Source organism: Cucurbita pepo, chromosome LG03, assembly GCF_002806865.2.
Source record: "Cucurbita pepo subsp. pepo cultivar mu-cu-16 chromosome LG03, ASM280686v2, whole genome shotgun sequence".
Classification (NCBI taxonomy): Eukaryota; Viridiplantae; Streptophyta; class Magnoliopsida; order Cucurbitales; family Cucurbitaceae; genus Cucurbita; species Cucurbita pepo.
Genome location: NC_036640.1, coordinates 2,776,155 through 2,795,633, shown reverse-complemented (window position 1 = coordinate 2,795,633; position 19,479 = coordinate 2,776,155). Strand labels below are relative to the sequence as shown.

At 35.0% G+C, this 19,479-nt stretch overlaps 2 protein-coding genes across 3 annotated transcripts in view; one reads left to right on the top strand and one right to left on the bottom strand.

The window, feature by feature from the left end:
• The window catches only part of LOC111789808 (calcium-transporting ATPase 4, plasma membrane-type-like), an 11,814-nt gene extending 9,162 nt beyond the window's left edge, over positions 1–2,652 (bottom strand). Inside the window, exon 1 of the mRNA XM_023670506.1 lies at positions 2,161–2,652. Coding sequence (XP_023526274.1) covers positions 2,161–2,340 — 180 coding nt within the window. The 5' untranslated portion in view covers positions 2,341–2,652. The remainder of the gene's footprint in view (positions 1–2,160) is intronic.
• A 2,224-nt stretch (positions 2,653–4,876) lies between these two features.
• Positions 4,877–19,063, top strand: LOC111790702 (nuclear pore complex protein NUP93A-like). Of its 2 annotated transcripts, XM_023671721.1 has the most exons (15): positions 4,877–5,187; positions 5,815–5,906; positions 6,009–6,075; positions 7,848–7,907; positions 8,552–8,641; positions 10,787–11,056; positions 11,374–11,469; positions 11,589–11,723; positions 14,180–14,230; positions 14,332–14,418; positions 15,236–15,322; positions 15,398–16,300; positions 16,797–16,978; positions 17,616–17,907; positions 18,579–19,063. In XM_023671721.1, the coding sequence occupies exons 1-15, from the start codon at positions 5,086–5,088 to the stop codon at positions 18,654–18,656; spliced, it is 2,592 nt and encodes an 863-aa protein (XP_023527489.1). In that variant the 5' UTR covers positions 4,877–5,085; the 3' UTR covers positions 18,657–19,063. The 2 variants fall into 2 exon arrangements, with proteins under 2 accessions (XP_023527489.1, XP_023527490.1); XM_023671722.1 differs by lacking the exons at positions 4,877–5,187; positions 5,815–5,906; positions 6,009–6,075; positions 7,848–7,907; positions 8,552–8,641 and adding an exon at positions 9,747–9,864.
• The last annotated feature ends 416 nt before the right edge of the window (positions 19,064–19,479 follow it).

The following is a 19,479-nucleotide window of genomic DNA, read 5'->3' as shown; positions in this document are numbered from 1 at the left end:
AAAAAAAAAAAAAAAAAAAAAAAAAAAAAAAAAAAAAAAAAAAAAAAAAAAAAAAAAAAAAAAAAAAAAAAAAAAAAAAAAAAAAAAAAAAAAAAAGAAGAAGAGTAGAACAAGGAATCAATTGTCGTCCCCACATGATAGGTTAAGTGGTCCCACACTCAAAACCGTCCACAAATCCTATCCTTCATTGTCCCACGAAACTTCCAAGAAATTTCCCTCTGACGCGTCCTTGCACTCTATGTCAAAAAGTGGGCATCCAACTACCCTTCTGCACTAACTTGACTTTCTTCCTCCTATCCCCATCTCCCAATATTCATTGCTCCAGTATTTTTTATTAACTCCATCCTATCTACTCCCTCCATTTGCACTAAATAAGTTTTATAACACAATTCCACCTCAGCAATTCTTAGATGCTACACAAGCTTGACTTCCTCAACTCCATCCCTATTCTAAAGTATAATAATCATGCCTTAATCATAATAAATAAAATAAAAGCAGCAGGAAGAACAGTTCATATTTTCATAGGTGTAGAATTTCCCATGGTTGACAATTAAAAACCATTTCAATTTTCTCCCTTTTCCATTATATTACTTATTTCTAAAGCTATTTATGAAACTTCAACGGAATTTCACTTAAAGAATTCAAAGGGTAATAAAATAAATTTTTTAAATATGACCAAGAAAACCGGATCTAGATATTCATGACGTATGTATTAAAAACCTTATAAATGGTTTGATTTTATTAAATCTATAAATTCGCATCTTACATAAGGTTTATTCTCTGAGGAAATAAAAATAAAATACTCCCTCTAAAACAATATCCGCCGGCGTAAAATTCGTTGAAGCATCTTTTTCTTTAAAAATTAAATTAAAAAAAATAAATAAATAAAGTATCTCACTTATTACAGCTTTATAAAAGGCATATTCTATAGATTATTACCATCTTTCCAAAAAGTATTATTCCAGTGGCCGACGGCTTTCTAAGAAAAAGGATGAATTAAAAGAATAAATAAATAAAAAGAAAATTAGTTGAATCGCCAGAAAAGTTTCCTTATTGTGTATCACGATCTAATTGGCCAAATTGATACCAATAGGTCAACGATACAAATATGGACACATGACCCACATGAACGTCCAATTGAAAAGGCCAAGCTTTTTATAAGCAGACAAAAGGCCGTTACTGGTTGAATATTTTTTTAGATATTAAATGTAAAGTTAAAATATCTCCATGTATTTTACTTTAATAAATTTTTTAAATAGTCTATATTTTAATTTATTATAATTTATAAAAAATAAATTTTGGAAATATAATTATAGCGTTTCTTTCTTTAAAGAAAAAATTATTATATTTAATATTTTAAAGTATAAAAACTACATTAGAATGAAATCAAAATATATGGATAAAAATTAAATTTAACCTAAATTTAAAATATTGTAGACATCAGATAATTTGATATTTTAAACTAATTAAACATTTGAAAAATATAAAAATAGTTAGATAATTTTATAGATAATATTATTTTATTTCTACTGAGTTTTAAAATTTTCTCTTTAAATTTTGATTTTTCATGAGGAATTAACCATCTAAATAAAAAAAAAAAAAAAATAGTGGTCAAAATAATTTTTTGATTTATTTTATTTAAAAATAAACTAAACAAAAAATAATTTTCTTAGGAATACTATTAGAGAAACGGGTTTTCAATTTTCATTTTGAAAATTATGTGGATTAAATGGATACATATCTCAAATTTAATATGAAATTTATAGTTTAACCAGATTTTGCCGTCGCCGTTCGGCATCCGCTATAGCATTCGAGATTTTTCCAACTAGGAAATTCACAATGACCATTAATGGGTGGAGAGTGAACACTGTTTCTCAAAGCTATTACGTCAAGAAACCCTATCTTCGCGGCAAAAGGTAAGGGAAGAAATCGAAGGAAAATAAACTCAAAATTCTAAAACCTATTCGAGTTTGCCTGAATGAACCTATTTCGCGTCGTTCACTGTGTAAACTAGTCTACTCTTCTAACATTTTGTCGGTAGCCAAGCAGACGAGAAAGAGGAATAAAAGAAATCCACATTGTGGAGATTGAAATCAGGAATATGAATATGAAACCTGAGATTTGAATAGATTAAGAATAGAGAGGACTAGGAAATCGAACCTGGATTTTGAGCTTCTTTTTCTCGGCTTCGGAGCGTTTGTCGAGATCTGCAGTATTTCGGAACCTTCGGCGTCGATTTTTTACGATAGAGACGGCAGATCTCCATCTCCTCAAAGCTTCCGGTGAAGGACGTTTCGGCTCAACTTCAAAGTCCTTCAGAAGATACTTCTCTATACTCATTGAAACTCACTGCTAATAAGATCTAAACAGAGAAGATGAAAATGAAATATTCTCTGATTTGAGTTTTCAACCGGCGGAAAGCCGTATCCGTCGCTTTAATCGGCCTTATTCCGAGCAGATCAGAATCAAAGTTGAAAAAGGAAAGAGGCTTTTACTGCAGAAGACGGAAAGGCTCTTCCAAAGCAGCCTGGTACCCGAACTTGCCCAGATTACTGGAAGTGGACTGAACGGGAATGAGTGGATACAACCGAATCGTGCGCTAGCCTCTCGCAAAATGCTTCGGGATGTGGTGCGCTCTATTTTTTGGTCAATTGTTTCTCCCTTTTTATATACAAATTGTAAATAAAAATGTTTCTTGCTTCTTACAATATATAATCATAAATAGAAATTTTTAATAATTCTTTTTTAATTGGAATTTAATTTAGTATAAATTTGCATATAAAATAAAATAAAAAAGTAACGTGGAAAATTATAACCTTTCAGGTTCATGATTTTGATTCTAGATTCAGTCCTTGATGGACATTATTTAACGACATGACCACGTGACCCATTTGTCTTGAATTGTTTATAAGAGTGAAAACTATCTCTACAGCGTAACACCTATTCTTATGACTGTGATGTCTCACATTGGTCAGGGAAGAGAACAAGATACCATAAGGGCGTGGAAATCTTCCCATAGCAGATGCGTTTTAAAGATTTGAGGGGAAGCTCAAACGGGAAAGCCCAAAGATGACAATATTTGCTAGCGGTGGATCTGGGTCGTTACAAATGGTATCAGAGCCAGACACCGTACGATGTGTCAGCCTTCTCGCTGTTCCCCAAAGGGGGTAGACACGAGGCAGTGTGCCAGTAAGGACGCTGGACCCCAAAGGAGGATGGATTTGGTGGCGATCCCACATTGATTGGAGAAAGGAACGAGTGCCAGCGAGGACGCTGGTCCTCGAATTGGGTGAATTGTGATGTCCCACGTTAGTTGGGGAGGAGAACAAGATACCCTTTATAAGGGTGTGAAAACCTTTTCCTAGCATACGCATTTTAAAGCCTCGAGGGGAAACCCGAAAGGGAAAGCTCTACTAGTAGTAGATCTTGGTCGTTATAATAACGTAATGTGGCTTCACTCACATATTTATTAAAAAAAATTATAAAAATTATTTTGATATGAAACGTGCATGCTGTGTGACAATTTATGTTTTACCTACTACTACTTACGTACTCACGTGTAACTTTTTTCTAATTTAACTAATTAGTTGTGACGTAATAATAAATTTTATGCTTATGAGGTATATTGTGAATGTTTAAAAATATCTGATTGACCATAAACTAGTTTGATAGTGAAAAGTTAAAAAATAAGTAAATTTTTGTAATAAATACAATATTAAAAATTTAGAATTTTATTAGACATCCACAAAATTGCTAAAGCAAGCTGAGCTTCACATAGTGGCCATAAGAGCCTCTCACATGCAACACGTTGGAAAGCTTTTAAACCCTAAAACGCCATTTCTCAACGAGTGTCAAAGTGATCCTCATTCTCACCGCTACCTTCTTAAGCTAAAAGAGAGCCAGACAAGAATATCGGTAGTACGAAGGGGAAGCAGAATTGTATCTGGCAGTAGTTCTTCAGATCAATTATAAACTCGGGACTCCGTCGTTTGACTTCCACTACACGGGATGAACATCCATCGCCCTTTGTTGCCAGCTCACCCACTCTCTACAAACGTGGCACTCTTGAATTGATGACTGTATGCATAGTTTTTGCATTATGGATGGCTTATTGTTTAATAGGTTTAGGGTCTGGTATGCATAAATTTAAGCCCATCACGTATGAACTCGTGGCCAACGACTATATATATATACATATATATATATATGTATATATATATATATATATATCTTTGTTCTCTCCTATACTTGCCGACAATTATTTGAGTTATGGACACCATTTTTGAGCAATATCGAGCTTGTAATTTTGTTGGTCAAAACTTTTCGTGAATAGACATTATTCATTTTGATCCCTTACGTATAGCTGTCGGCCACACAACTTAAAAACGGATTAGGAGGAAGTTTCCACACATTTTGTAAAGAATGCTTCGTTCCCTTCTCCAACCGATATGAGATCTATGATCCTCCTGTCCTGAGTTTTCCAGCATTCTTGCTAGCACACTGGCTGATGTCTAGGCTCTACATCATTCTTGCTAGCACACTGGCTGATGTCTAGGCTCTACATCATTCTTGCTGGCACACTGGTTGATGTCTAGGCTCTACAACATTTTTGTTAGCACACTCGCTGATGTCTAGGCTCTAATACTATTTGTAACAACGTAGGCTGCATACTGACTGATGTCTAGGCTCTAATACTATTTGTAACAACCTAGGCAGCACACTGGTTGATGTCTGGTTCTAATACTATTTGTAACCGTTTAAGCCCACCACGGATATATATTTTCCGTTTGTACTCGTTGGTTATATATATATATTCAAATTGAGATGAAAGGGTTTAAGGTTTTCAATTGACACTAACATTTTTAAAACGTCTTTGTATTCTATTTTATTTCTTAGCAAACCATTGAGAACCTTAAACCCTTGCACCTCCCGCTCACTTGAAGTGCTTCCACCTTCGCGCATTCACTTCGGTTCCCTCGCTTTTAGCCGTTCAGTGCTGCCGCCGCTGTTTCTCTCCCGCTCAAGGGCACTTAGCCAAATTGCCCTTGCCTCTCAGACCTCTCCCGGTGCCTCCTTGCGAGAGCTATGGCGAACGACCAAGACATGAGTGGCTGGACTGATCTGCTTCACTCTTCTACGAAGCTCCTCGAACAAGCTGCTCCATCAGCGCAGTTCCCTCCTCTCCAGGTTTCGTACTCTCTCTGTCGCTTTGGTTGTTTTTTCTCAGAATCTGCGGAAATCGAGGGTTCTAATTGAATTACATACATTCATTTTCATAATTTTCGCCTACAACTGGAGTGGGCAAGTCTAATTGTCTCGACAATGGAATGCCCTACTAACTTGATTGTTAGATATGTTTTTATTTTCATAATTTTCACCTACAGCTGGATTGGGCAAGTCTAATTGTTTCGACAATGGACTGCACTTCTAACTTGATTTTTAGATATATTTGTATATCTGGAAAACTATGTATTTCTAGAATTTACGATTACGACCACTTTGTTCAATTTAAGGCAGTGAAAAATGGGTGCATTAAAGGTAAACAAGAGTTCTGAGACTTTATTAACTGTGCTTATTTTCTTAAACGCCTGCTGCATCCAGCTTAACGGGAGAAAAGAAGAATTAATAACGTTTGAAACAAAAGATTCAGTAACAAATACCAAGAGGGAAAAGAAGTTTCGGAATGCATGATGTTTTCTGATTTTAAAATAAGAAGAATATAAGAAGAATGATCAAGAAACGAAATCTCTAGCTTCTTGTCTCCACATTGTCTCAGTTCTTATTTCTGAATTTCACGATGTGTGATTGTTTCAGAGGAACTTAGATCAGTTGGAAGTGTTATCTAAAAAACTCAAGGCAAAGACCTTGAGAACTGAGGCGCCTACTCAATCTATTGCTGCTACAAGGTAGTTCTATTGCTGCTAACAAAATCTTCCCTTCGTCAATTCATATTTTTGTTGCTGCAGTCTCTTTACTTACCTAGAAGCGAGCGCATTTTACAATTGTAGGTTACTTGCTCGTGAGGGAATAAATGCGGAGCAACTTGCTCGAGATTTGAAGTCTTTTGAACTAAAGGTGAAGAGCTTTTTGATGTTTTCAATTATAAATAACCTTCTTAATGACTTTAGTTTTTTCTTTGAATTTTGATGTAGTACCTATAATGTATGTTTAAAATAAGAATTAGACCCTTCATTATTATAATGAAACATACAGAAAGGGGGAGGAAAGTCCTCACCCTACGACTAATGGGGTTGCCAGACAATTCTCCGTAAGCCCAACTATTAGAAATACAATAATTACAGAAGGAATTACTAAGTCTATACCCAGAGCAACAACAAAAATGGCATTGTCGAGAAAAGAAGGCATTTTTTAAGGAAACAATTGATTTCATTGATAAATGAAATATACAAAAGGAAGAGATACCCGACCACCAAAGGTGGATTACAAAAAAGACCTCTAATGCCTCATTAAGATCCAACCCTCTGCAAGTAGTATTAACCATTTCTTCAAAACCGCCACATTAGTCTCCTATGTATGTGAATGTCAAGGGTTGGGATGATTTTTAATCTTTAACCAACCTTCATATGAAGCGATCATTGATTACTCTCCATGCATTTCTTTAGATATTCTAAACTATTTCATCTTCAGTTTGCTCCATGCATTTATTTAGACATTCTAAAATATTGTACCTTCAGCTTGTTCCAACTCGACTACTTGTGGGCCTTTTCCTTTTGTTTGTGTGCTTTGTATGGGTAGTCTGAGACGAGGGAGTAAAAAGAGAACCATACTTCTTTGTTTGAATCTGATGGGATGAAAACTCAGCACNCCAACTCGACTACTTGTGGGCCTTTTCCTTTTGTTTGTGTGCTTTTTATGGGCAGTCTGAGACGAGGGAGTAAAAAGAGAACCATACTTCTTTGTTTGAATCTGATGGGATGAAAACTCAGCACTTTCGACCATTGTTATCAAGTTGGTTGACCTCCATGTAATTACTTGTTTATTTCTTAGTTTCGACCATTGTTGTCAAGTTGGTTGACCTCCAAGTAATAGCCCTNACTTTCGACCATTGTTATCAAGTTGGTTGACCTCCATGTAATAACCTTGTTTATTTCTTAGTTTCGACCATTGTTGTCAAGTTGGTTGACCTCCAAGTAATAGCCCTGTTTATTTCTTAGTTTCTTGATCAAAGTAATACAATCTTTGGTTCTTAGTTCTTTGAAAGCCTTGAAGGAGCAAGGTTCCTTTAGGAGGATATTGTAGAATGTCTCAAGCTGTAACAACGAGTTCTAGGTGATGCATGATGTGTAGTAGGACGTATGACCACCTTCTTTTATTCTTGCTCTACTGCTTCTGTAATGGTCATTCAAAGCTGTGAAGAAGGTTCTCCAGTCAACGATGATATGGCTTTGCGGTTGTCATTGGTTAGGGAAGGGGAAGGAGGGTTGGTTAATGACCAGGGGTGAGAGTTGGGATGGGGAGTAGGGAGGAAAGGAGGAATGGAGGAGGGCGATAGAGTGAAAACACGAGTAGAGAAAAAGCGAGAGTGTATGTCAATTATGGAAAGCCTATCGATCTTTGCGTATAAAAATAAGGTGGTTTCTTTTCAATTGAACTGCATCACAGGAAAATTTTGATGAGGTTGAGTCAAAGCTTTTCTGCCTTCTTCTTTAAGGATGACAAGTAAGGAGAGAATGGATATTGGCTTTTACCTTTATAGTCCAAAAGTATTTATCTTTTAAAGTTGTGTGTATTTTGGTCGGCCTGATCTAATTTACATTGCAAAATTTTATTCTAGTATTCTGTTGCTTTCTAATCTTTTATGTGCCTGTTTATTACTTCTTTTGAAGACTACTTTTGAGGACGTATTTCCTGCGGAGGCAACTAGTATTGAAGAATACTTGCAACAGGTATTTTTTATGCAAATTTTCCTATCATTGCAGTCTTGCAGATAAATTTTACTAAAAAAGGTATTGGCTTATATATGAAATGTTGGCTGAAATTTCTATTTCATACTTATATTTGCTGGAGGATGTTGCTGAACTAATGCTATTACTAATTTGTTTATTCGTACGTATATGTTTTATGCTGTTACTAATTAGGTTATTCGTACATTTATGTATGGTAGTCTTTGTCGTTCTTGGACTTGTTAAGTATGCCTTTTGTAATTGATATTTCAAGTTTCTTAAAAAAAAAAAAATTAAGTGCGAGTCTCATTAATTTGCACTTGGTTCTTTGGAACCTCAGCATCATGGTGAGGTAAGACACAACATATGTACAATAAAGCATGAAATTTTATCTTTCTTTCTTCTTTTTCTTCCTTCTTTCTTTCTTTCTTTTTTTTTTCTTTTTTTTCTTCTGACAATGAAACAAAACTCTTCACTGAATTAATGGAAAATTATAATAACTCCTAAAAGGAGAATGCAACACCAGTGCGATAAATTTCCTAGANGAAAAAAAAATTTCAACTTTTCTGGTGCTATCTTCACAATTTATCCTGGACAATTATTAATGTTGATATGTCTGATCTTTGTGCATTTCGAATTCAACCTAGGTCCATGAAATGGCAATGATCTCGGCCATACAGGAGGCGCAGAAGGACAATGTCAGAAGTTTTAATGGTTACATGATGAAAGTTTTAGAGGTTAGTATGACTAGTTATTTTGAGAGGTTGAATGTTTTCTCTAACTACCTCTTCTTTAATGTTATATACATAATATGCGAACATTTCANGAAAGAATAAAAGACCCAACATAAGTTTATCTTGTGGGATAAATAGTAGTGTCCCGAGGTAAGGGCAAGGGGTGGAGAGAACGTTCAAAGAGTAGTGTCCCCATTTCAAATTTTTGTATTGAAGCTTTTAGATGGTGTGAGATTAAGCTAGTTACATCAAATTTGATTTGGGATGATTCTANGCTGCGTGTTTAATAGTGGCATGTGAAAAGTCAAGTGGTAGAACAGGCTTCCTATTGGAACTAATTCTGAAAGCTTCAGAAAAGAGTTGGGCGTTTCATGTTTTTTCATTTGAGGTTGATCTTAGAAGAGATAACTGATATATTTTATTTTTATTTGCCCCTTTGGTTGTCCTTTTAATGTTGTAGTTGATGAATATCTTCATTCTATTCATGGTGGCACTGGATTACTGGTTCNAATTCTATATACTCAAATGAAAGGTTCAATGTGTTGGTTATAAGACCCAAAAATCTAGTGTGGGAGTTCAAAATGAATTCATTATTCATAGAAACACTACAAAGTTGTTTTTTAAAATGAACACTGGAACATTGTAATACTCTGCTATCTATTTTAAATGATTTTTAATTTTTTTTTTTTATAAGAGACAATTTCATTGATGATTGAAATTTACAAAAGGGAGGTATAATCCATGGTGTTTATAAAAGACCTTCCCAATTTGCAATGAAGGAGGATTTTAAAATGAATTCATAGAAACACTTGAACAAGGTCTATTCAGTAGGTTGTACAACTATGTCTTTGAGTTCTAAGAAACACTTTTAAGTCATTTTTAAATCAATTTCACAGGAACATTGTAATTTGGAGTTGAAAATCATGTATTTTTTTTCTCTTAATTTTAGAATATAAGCTCTTAAAAACTGATCTCCTTGCCTTTTGTGTTGAGTTATTCATTTTACAGCTGGGAAATTTTTTTATTATTATTATGAAAAAAAAATTTCAACTTTTCTGGTGCTATCTTCACAATTTATCCTGGACAATTATTAATGTTGATATGTCTGATCTTTGTGCATTTCGAATTCAACCTAGGTCCATGAAATGGCAATGATCTCGGCCATACAGGAGGCGCAGAAGGACAATGTCAGAAGTTTTAATGGTTACATGATGAAAGTTTTAGAGGTTAGTATGACTAGTTATTTTGAGAGGTTGAATGTTTTCTCTAACTACCTCTTCTTTAATGTTATATACATAATATGCGAACATTTCACTTTAATTTTCAGTTGTTCCCTATTCTTCTATCATTTTTTGCTGCGTGTTTAATAGTGGCATGTGAAAAGTCAAGTGGTAGAACAGGCTTCCTATTGGAACTAATTCTGAAAGCTTCAGAAAAGAGTTGGGCGTTTCATGTTTTTTCATTTGAGGTTGATCTTAGAAGAGATAACTGATATATTTTATTTTTATTTGCCCCTTTGGTTGTCCTTTTAATGTTGTAGTTGATGAATATCTTCATTCTATTCATGGTGGCACTGGATTACTGGTTCTTGTTGCGGTTATTGTTCAAGAACTTTCATAGTTAACTATAGAAAATTTGTGCTTCTCCATTCACATTATAGATGATTAGTTTCTTATATTTGGCTTGCATCCACTTTGTGAGGTTAAATTAAAATGATGCGATGGGTAAATNTCTTGTTGCGGTTATTGTTCAAGAACTTTCATAGTTAACTATGGAAAATTTGTGCTTCTCCATTCACATTATAGATGATTAGTTTCTTATATTTGGCTTGCATCCACTTTGTGAGGTTAAACTAAAATGATGCGATGGGTAAGTTGATCTCTGTTTAGTGGATTTGAATTGGTCGTGCTTTTAGCTACTTCAATTGATAGTAAATAGAGCTCGTTTCTAGAGAACATCTGCTTGGGTCAATTCTTTACTAATCGTGCATTTGTTTCTGAATTGTTATGGAATCAAATGTTTGGCNCGTGCTTTTAGCTACTTCAATTGATAGTAAATAGAGCTCGTTTCTAGAGAACATCTGCTTGGGTCAATTCTTTACTAATCGTGCATTGTTTCTGAATTGTTATGGAATCAAATGTTTGACAGGAGGATTGGAAAAAGGAAAAACGTGATTTCCTTCAGAGTTTAAGCCGAATATCTACATTACCCAGGACTAATATGATTGATGATAATAGTGGGGCTCCAAGGTCGGGTCAAATTGCCTCCTTTGTATCCAGTCCTCATGTTTCATCTGGTTTTCCCACTCTGGAGTCTGTATCTCTAGCCAACAAGCCTACTATGGAGAAAAAAGCATCAACATATGCTGAAGTAGTGAAGAAGATGAACGATGCCAGGGAACGTGGATTACCATTTAAAGTATGAGCTGGTTCTTTCTTTACCGACTTGTAGTCGTTCTATTACATTATATCCTTGTTGAGGATCCTAATAGCTTGTTGAAATGGACCAACGTAGTTCATTTCAATTCTTATTTTCATTTATGAATATTTATGATGTTTGTCTTATGGTCATCTTTAGCATTTAACCCATAATAACTTGTTAGAAACGTGCACTGATGGAAGGCCAGCTTTGATGTATTTTCTTGGCTTTAATCATTTGCTAAATGTCAACCATTTGTAGATGAATGATGACACGTATTTAATATTTGGTTTTTACTGTTTGTTCTCAACTATTAGCCTGCTGTAGCTTTCAAAGGCGCTTATGAAAGTTTAGATCTCCATGGATCTGCTGGGAAGTCAGTTAACATGCAAAAGATTTGGCATCTTATTCAAGTAAGTCGATCACCCTTTCTTTAATTGATATACATAATGAATACCCAATCATCTTCTCTGCCTTTCATTCCTTTTTTATTTGATAAATTGTTGATATCTAGATTTTTTTAAAATGATAGACATTAATGGGTGAGGACTCAACTCCAAAACAAAATGTTTCAAAAACAATGTCACTAATACTTGGGGCCAGGCGCCATCTAGAGTTGGGACACGAGAAATATATGATGGATACAATACAAAGCCATCCTGCACAGGTAATGTTTTTTTTTTTCAAGTATAATTCTATTTACTATTTTTTTGTTTGGAATGATCACACTTGTTTTAATGAAGAGGAACTGATAAGGTGGGAGTACCCGAAAACTTTATGTCCCATAACCAAATGACATCTCAAATTAGACACTCTCTCAAGTATAGGAGTATGGAGTTAGTAACCTAACTATTGATGCAAACATTACATTAAGTAGTTTTGTTGTTATTTGTTTCCCGTTTAAGTAAGTATATGGTTATGGTTATGGTTATGGAGGTGAGGTAAAGTTAGAGGGAAATGGTAAATTTCATATATATATATATATATATATATTTATCAAAGTGCAATGGGAGCAAATTTGATGGATAGAACAATCACCATCCTTTGAGCCATAAGTTCTTCAAAAGGACCAGATCTGGCATGAGAAAAAACGAACTTGATTAATTCAATGAACGTGTTATTGTACAAAATATTAAATCAACATGGTTGTTTTTTAGAGACTGCATCCACATCAAATGAGGGGATGAGAATTGAATTGCGGTTTGGACAGGGATGAGATGGAATGGAGAGTTTTCTACGAGATGGAAGATTTTCAAAGAAAAAAAATAACTGTGCAAAGTATTGGGGGAAGAGAAGAACAGTAGGTCTCAAATTCTCAGGAGAAGAGATCCTTTATACAGGTGCTCTAAGGGAAAAGTGATACGAAAGCCTTGTAATGCAAGAAAAAGTATGTGATGGGTAAAGAGAAAATTTTTAATTGTAGGNGCCTTGTAATGCAAGAAAAAGTATGTGATGGGTAAAGAGAAATTTTTTAATTGTAGGGTGGTGGACAAGCAGTCGAAAAAGGAAAAAGGATTTGCAAATAAAACTTTAATGAAAATCAAAGATTCAGGGAAGATGGCCAGGAATTCTTAAAGAGAGGAAGATGATGGAAGTTCTTTAGAATATTAAAGCTTTGAACATCGATACTTATTCATCTACGTTTCTGACTTGGAAAAAAGTTAAAATGCTACTTAGTGATAATTTTGTTCTAAAATGGACTACGGACAGAGAATCAGTGAGAACTAAGCCAAGGTCCATTGCCAAAAGACTAGAAAGAAAGATGGGGCCGAATGTTGAGATTTTGATAAGGATCTATTTTAGTTGTTGGCTTTTGTTGTGTACTTCTATGATTTGTTTGTTTGTTTTCTTGATGAGAAACATTCAAAAAAAATTTATAAAAAAAACAATGTTCCAAAAAGAATAGAAACAGCCCAAGGGAGGGGTGGAGGAAGCCTCTGTCAAAGCTATACAACGAGAGCCTTCCAATCGCTAATATCAAGAGGGTGCAGAATTTCCATGATCTATAAGAAAATCGCAGTGGGAAAGTTAATCCCAAATTTTCGGCCAACAAGTTCCATGATCTATAAGAAAATTGGAGAGGGTGAATAGGTGATTAAGGTCTTCCACCTCGTTCGAGCACATTCTACAATCTGAGGGTGACCAGAACCACCTAATTTTTTTTGGAGTCTATCATTGGTATTTAAATTCCAATAGGCCAACGACCAAAGGAAAACTTTCGCTTTCTTAGGGCTTTTATGCTTCCAAGTTGCTCTTGTAATGGACAAATCCACCAAGTGGTCTTTAGACGAAGACCCAAGAAGGTAGGCTTACAAGAGTATATACTGGAGCCTTCAAGAGACTACAAAATACGATTGGCTGCCTCCCCCATTTGCACCATTCTCAACTTTTCCACTAGGGCCATCCATTTAGGCTAACGCCTTTACAAATGCCTCGATCTCTCACTGTTGTACCATTGCCTATGACAATTCCACAGTTCGATGTCTCCATCAACGACATATTCAACTTCTCCACCAACGGCAATGATATTAAATTGTGCGTTGCCCTACAATTTATCATCACCAGTACCTCTTTATCATCTACCCTTCCTTTTAAGCTTAATTGTTTCTGAACTCGAAAATCTCAATACTGATTTCAAAGTCAACTTTGCGAACTCCTCATCTAGCTGTAGCTATTCTGCACCCATCCCTTCCAACACTGCTTTTGTATCTAGCTAATATTCCCCTTCCTTGCACGCCACCTTGATTCTTAACTCCCTCGGTTTACAATGATGGCCAATGTAGAACTTCGTCACAACTGAAACATAAGCCTTTTTCCTTCCTCGTTTGGAACTCATTGTCTAATAAGTGTTGCTAATGGATTTCCCTTCAATGTCAAAACTAATAAAAACAGTTTGATGGTCTCAAGATTGACTCTTTTCAAAAAAAAAAAAAAGAAGGAAAAAACCATTCTAGGATTAGAAGGTTCCTTTTTTTTTTGTTTCCTTTTATAAATTCGAATTTCTATATACACTTGTTAATTTTTGCATAGATAGTCTGTGTGTTTACTTTTATGCTCAAACTATTATAGTTGCCATTTATTCTTACATGACTCGTATGTTGAAGTCATCTTATTTCCATGTAGGCTGCCCTTGGTGGTGTCGTTGGAAATCTTCAAAGAGTTCGGGCCTTCNTTTTTTTTTTTTTTTTTTTTTTTTTTTTTTTTTTTTTTTTTTTTTTTTTTTTTTTTTTTTTTTGATAAGATCTTGTACTTCAGTTTTAAGTTCTTGTTATTTGCAGATTCGCTTGAGAGACTATGGAGTTCTAGATTTTGATGCCAATGATGCACGTAGACAGCCTCCTGTTGATACTACTTGGCAACAGGTGTTGATACCTTTTTGAATTTTATAAGTATTCACTTTAATATGTTTCTCATCGAGAAAAAAGAAAACGGTATTTGCATTAATACATCTAGCAGCAAATGTGGTTGTTTGTATTTGAGTTTTATATGATTGGGCCGTTTTCTTTTGTTGGCTCATTTTGGGGTTGGTTCTTTTGCATGCCACTTGTATTCTATATTCTTTCATTTTATCTCATTGAAAGCTTAGTTTTAATTAAAAAAAATGCTAATCTAAGTAAGACCTACATTTGCCTTGTACTGGGGAAGAAAGAAGCCAAAATATCCATGATTCTTGCCCTATCAGGCTCATACTTTTTGTTTCGCACCAGATTTTGTTAAGTATCCTATCATAAATTTTAAAAGTTACTCTCCCATACACAATCTTTGAGTTCCAAACAACATTTGTGAAAGGAAGACAGATTTTGGATGGTTCTCATTGCAAATGACGATTTGCCAAATTATAAAATACTAGATATGGATACACAGAGGATACATTATTTTATTACTTTTGTAGGATATATGTAAATTTAACAGCGATACCANAGGATACATTATTTTATTACTTTTGTAGGATATATGTAAATTTAACAGCGATAAAAGTGTAATCCACTAAAATGCATAAAATATCAAGTCAATTGACAATAGTACAAAGTACCATACAAGTACCGAAATACATATTATATTATCCAACATTAAGTGTCCATGCTTCATAGGACTCATGTTTTCAAATCACCAGTCAAACGCAATGGACCCTTGGTTTTCCTTGAATTTTGCCCTAAGGTTTATTTTTGTTTTAAACAGATTTACTTCTGCTTGAGAACTGGATATTACGACGAGGCCAGAAACATTACACTGTCGTCTCGTGCATCAAATCAGTTTGCTCCTCTGGTATAATTTTAAAATTGTTTGTTAATGGAATTGATGCCATATTCAACCTTAAGTCACAATTTTTTTTCTTGACAGCTTACAGAATGGATTAATACTGGGGGTATGGTACCAGCAGAGATCGCAAGTGTTGCATCAGAAGAATGTGAGAAGTTGTTAAGAATGGGAGATAGGATGGGCCGAGCTGCATATGATAAGAAAAAGTTGTTGTTATATGCTATTATTTCAGGTTCTCGCCGGCATATTGACCGTTTGTTGAGAGATCTTCCAACGCTCTTTAATACAATAGAGGATTTTCTATGGTTTCAGTTGTCAGCTGTACGTAACAGCCATGGGGAATCCTCATCTATTGTTCTGAATGAAGGCTCGGTACCTTACACTTTGGATGATTTGCAGTTTTACCTCAACAAATTTGAACCGTCATATTATACAAAAAATGGGAAAGACCCCCTGGTATATCCATATGTTCTGCTTTTAAGTATCCAGTTGCTGCCTGCGGTCTTGTATTTGTCAAAGGAAACAGGAGAAGAAGGATTAAATATTGATGCTGCCCACATATCAATTGTGCTTGCGGACCATGGAGTACTTTCAGAAGGATCAGGGGCTGGACAAAAATTGGGTGTGATGGATGCTTATGCTGAGGTATCTAGCATAATTAGGCAGTATGGTTCTCTATATTTAAGAATGGGTAATTTATCTATGGCATTAGAGTACTATGCCCAGGCTGCTGCAGCCGTGGGGGGTGGACAGTTGGCATGGTCTAGCAGGGGTAGTGTGGATCAGCAGCGGCAGAGAACTTTGATGCTGAAGCAACTTCTAACAGAGCTGTTGTTACGTGATGGAGGCATCTATCTCTTGCTTGGTGCAAGAGGTGCTGGAGAAGAAGGTGAATTAGTACGTTTTATGACTGACATTAAATCAAGGCAACAGTTTCTACTGGAAGCTGCTCGACAGTGTCAGGAAGCTGGGCTTTATGACAAGGTAATAATTTGTCGTCTTACAAATCCAAATGTCTTTCTCTAAACTTGGTGGTGGTTGTAGCATGTTCTCAGTTCATATGTATAACTATCATGGAATTATATATTTAGCTAACTCTATGTTTAAATGGTTAAAGTTTGCCATGAGGGTGTTTTTCTTAGAGAGGCAACAAATGGTAAACCATGAGGCGGGATAAAGATCCATCTCTTCTATATTTGAATCAGTTAACCATTGGAAATGAATTTGGAACAATTATTAAGACACTGGATATCATAAAAACAACCCTCAACCAAGCATCACAAGAATCTTCAATTTTTTTATTTATTTTTTTTTTTTGTTCGAGTGTCTTGCTCTGCCATCTCTGTTTCCTGATTCTTTCTTATCTATGATGTCTATGAGAAATTGTCTTATTTATGATTGCCCCCTATTATTTGAAACTTGGCTAATCCCCTCATAGTATTCTGTTCATCATTTTAAAATTCTGTATTTTACTTATCAGTCAATAGAGATTCACAAGAGAGTTGGGGCATTTTCAATGGCACTGGATACAATTAATAGGTGTCTCTCTGAAGCAATCTGTGCGCTGTCACGTGGTAGATTGGATGGGGAAAGCCGGACTGCTGGCCTTATTCATTCAGGCAATGACATTTTGGAAACATACAAATATTATCCTGAAATCAGGTCATTTAATAATTTAATCGTCTTTTCACATNCATTTTGGAAACATACAAATATTATCCTGAAATCAGGTCATTAATTAATTTAATCGTCTTTTCACGTGTAGCAATTTTTAGTTAATGCTTTTAATTTATAAGAAATATGTTGTGAACTGTTTCTTGTATCTGTATTTATTGAACTGTTCGAGGTTGTGTGCCATTCTTTTTTATTAGTCAGTTTTTGATATCTTGAAACATAAAATTCGTAAAAAAGGCTTTTCTCCCGTCNGAAAAAAAAAAAAAAAAAAAATCAATTCAGATGCCAGTCCTCAATCTTGTAATTTTGTATTGATTTTTAAAACGCTTTCTAATTTTCTAGCACTCAGAAAATTTTATTTATGTGTATATATTTTTTAAGTTGAGCTCAGCATATAATTTCTACACAAGGAATTCTAGTAAAAGGGGAAATATTGACCATCTTTTTTTTCCCTTTTAAATTAAAAATCTGTTTAATTTGATATGCTAAAATTGTTTTGAGCCATTGAGAACATTGTTCTTTTATTGATTTTTTTCCCCCTACATCCGTGGGTTCTACAATATATTTGTAAACTAGGGAGTAGCATAGTTGCCTTCACTCAAATTGATTGGAATGTAACATGCAGCCTTCAGGAAAGAGAATATGTCATGGAGCAACAGACCGTGTTAAGACAACTTGAGGCAGTTCTTTCAATCCACAAGTTGGCCAGATTGGGTCATCATCTAGATGCTCTAAGGGAGATTGCTAGAATTCCATTTCTTCCATTGGATCCACGAGGGCCTGATATGACTTCTGATGTATTTCAAAACTTATCTCCTCACATTCAAGGCTGTGTACCAGATCTTTTGAAGATTGCACTTACGTGTCTGGACAATGTGAAAGATTCTGATGGATCTCTTCGTGCCTTGAGGGCCAAGGTATGCAAACAGCACCCTTAAATAGTGTTTCTAATGCATTGCTAACTAACCTCCAGCAAGTCTGTTAGTTCCTCTTCTTGTCAATTAATCGCTCAAAGTAGATGTGTTAAATTAATGTTGAAAAAAGTAGGGGTATTGAGGTGTTGGGATGAATTGGACCGAGTAAATAGACATTTTAGACCCGATTTAGTTTTTTGGTCCTGGGTTTGTTGTTACTAATGCTAAGTGGAATGTGGAAAGGGAGTCAAAGATCTCCATTAGAGGTATATTTGGCTAACTGAGAACTTTCTCTGACTAAACTTAACTATGTTTGAACTAAACTTAACGACATTTCTCTGACTAAATTTGGTCCACCCGATTTGAACTTAACTTAACGACATNGAGTCAAAGATCTCCATTAGAGGTATATTTGGCTAACTGAGAACTTTCTCTGACTAAACTTAACTACGTTTGAACTAAACTTAATGACATTTCTCTGACTAAATTTGGTCCACCCCGATTTGAACTAAACTTAACGACGTTTCACCCTTTCAGCATACTATTATTTCTAATCAGAAAATAACGGCATTAGACAAAATATTGTGGCATGGTGTTGAAATTTAAAGTTAGTCTGTTGTGTGCATTTCTTGGTAAACCTGCTAATTCATGCTGGACTTCTCTTGCTTTGGCAGATTGCAAACTTCGTAGCAAATAATTTAAACAGGAACTGGCCTCACGATTTGTATGAAAAAGTTGCTCAAACCTTGTGAAAGCATGTGGACTTCAGCATTAGAAGGGCTAGCCATGAAAATGAAACTCTGCAAAGATCCGAGCAATGGGAAATTTAGCATAGTTTTAGGCTTGTAGCTTTGTGAAGCAGTACAAAAGAAGAAGGAAAATGAAGTTGAGGAATGTTGCGCAGTTTTTGTTTCACCAATCGGAAGACTAATTGTAAGTTTACATTATCATTCCCAAATTTTCATTCTCCTTTCGTTTCCTTCCGTGCCTCTTTATTATGCTTGTTAGAAGAGCTATAAGCAAAAGAGGTGGAAAAATGGTGCTAAATATAGGGTTTATATCTGCTCAAATCTGCTGTGAATCAGTTTTTATTTTGGAATATTATGCAAAGAACTATTTTACTGATCGGAGGTATAGAGAGCTTATCTAGATTTATTTACTCAAGTGTTTTGAGATCATTAAAACCAGGAGGTACAAAGAAATATGGTCGTATAAATGATCAAACCTAAATCAGGGAAACAAAACCGACATACCTTTTACGGGTTTCTTAGCCAGCTATAGAATAGGTACAGCTAGCTCGGCGTTTTGTGCCCGATTCTGGTTCCATGAAAAATGACCAAAAACAAATAGTAATTCTTATGTATAAATATTGAACTCGAAACATATTTTCATCGTTATGGCGTATTGTAACTTGTATGAAGTATAGGAGCTAGACATTATTCAACGATGTGGGTGGATATTTGAGTTTTAACTTCTGAGCTATCTTTTTAAAATTGTTGTGATTATTCTTTTTTAGTCTAACCCATGAAAAATGTTTATGCATTGTNTTCTGAGCTATCTTTTTAAAATTGTTGT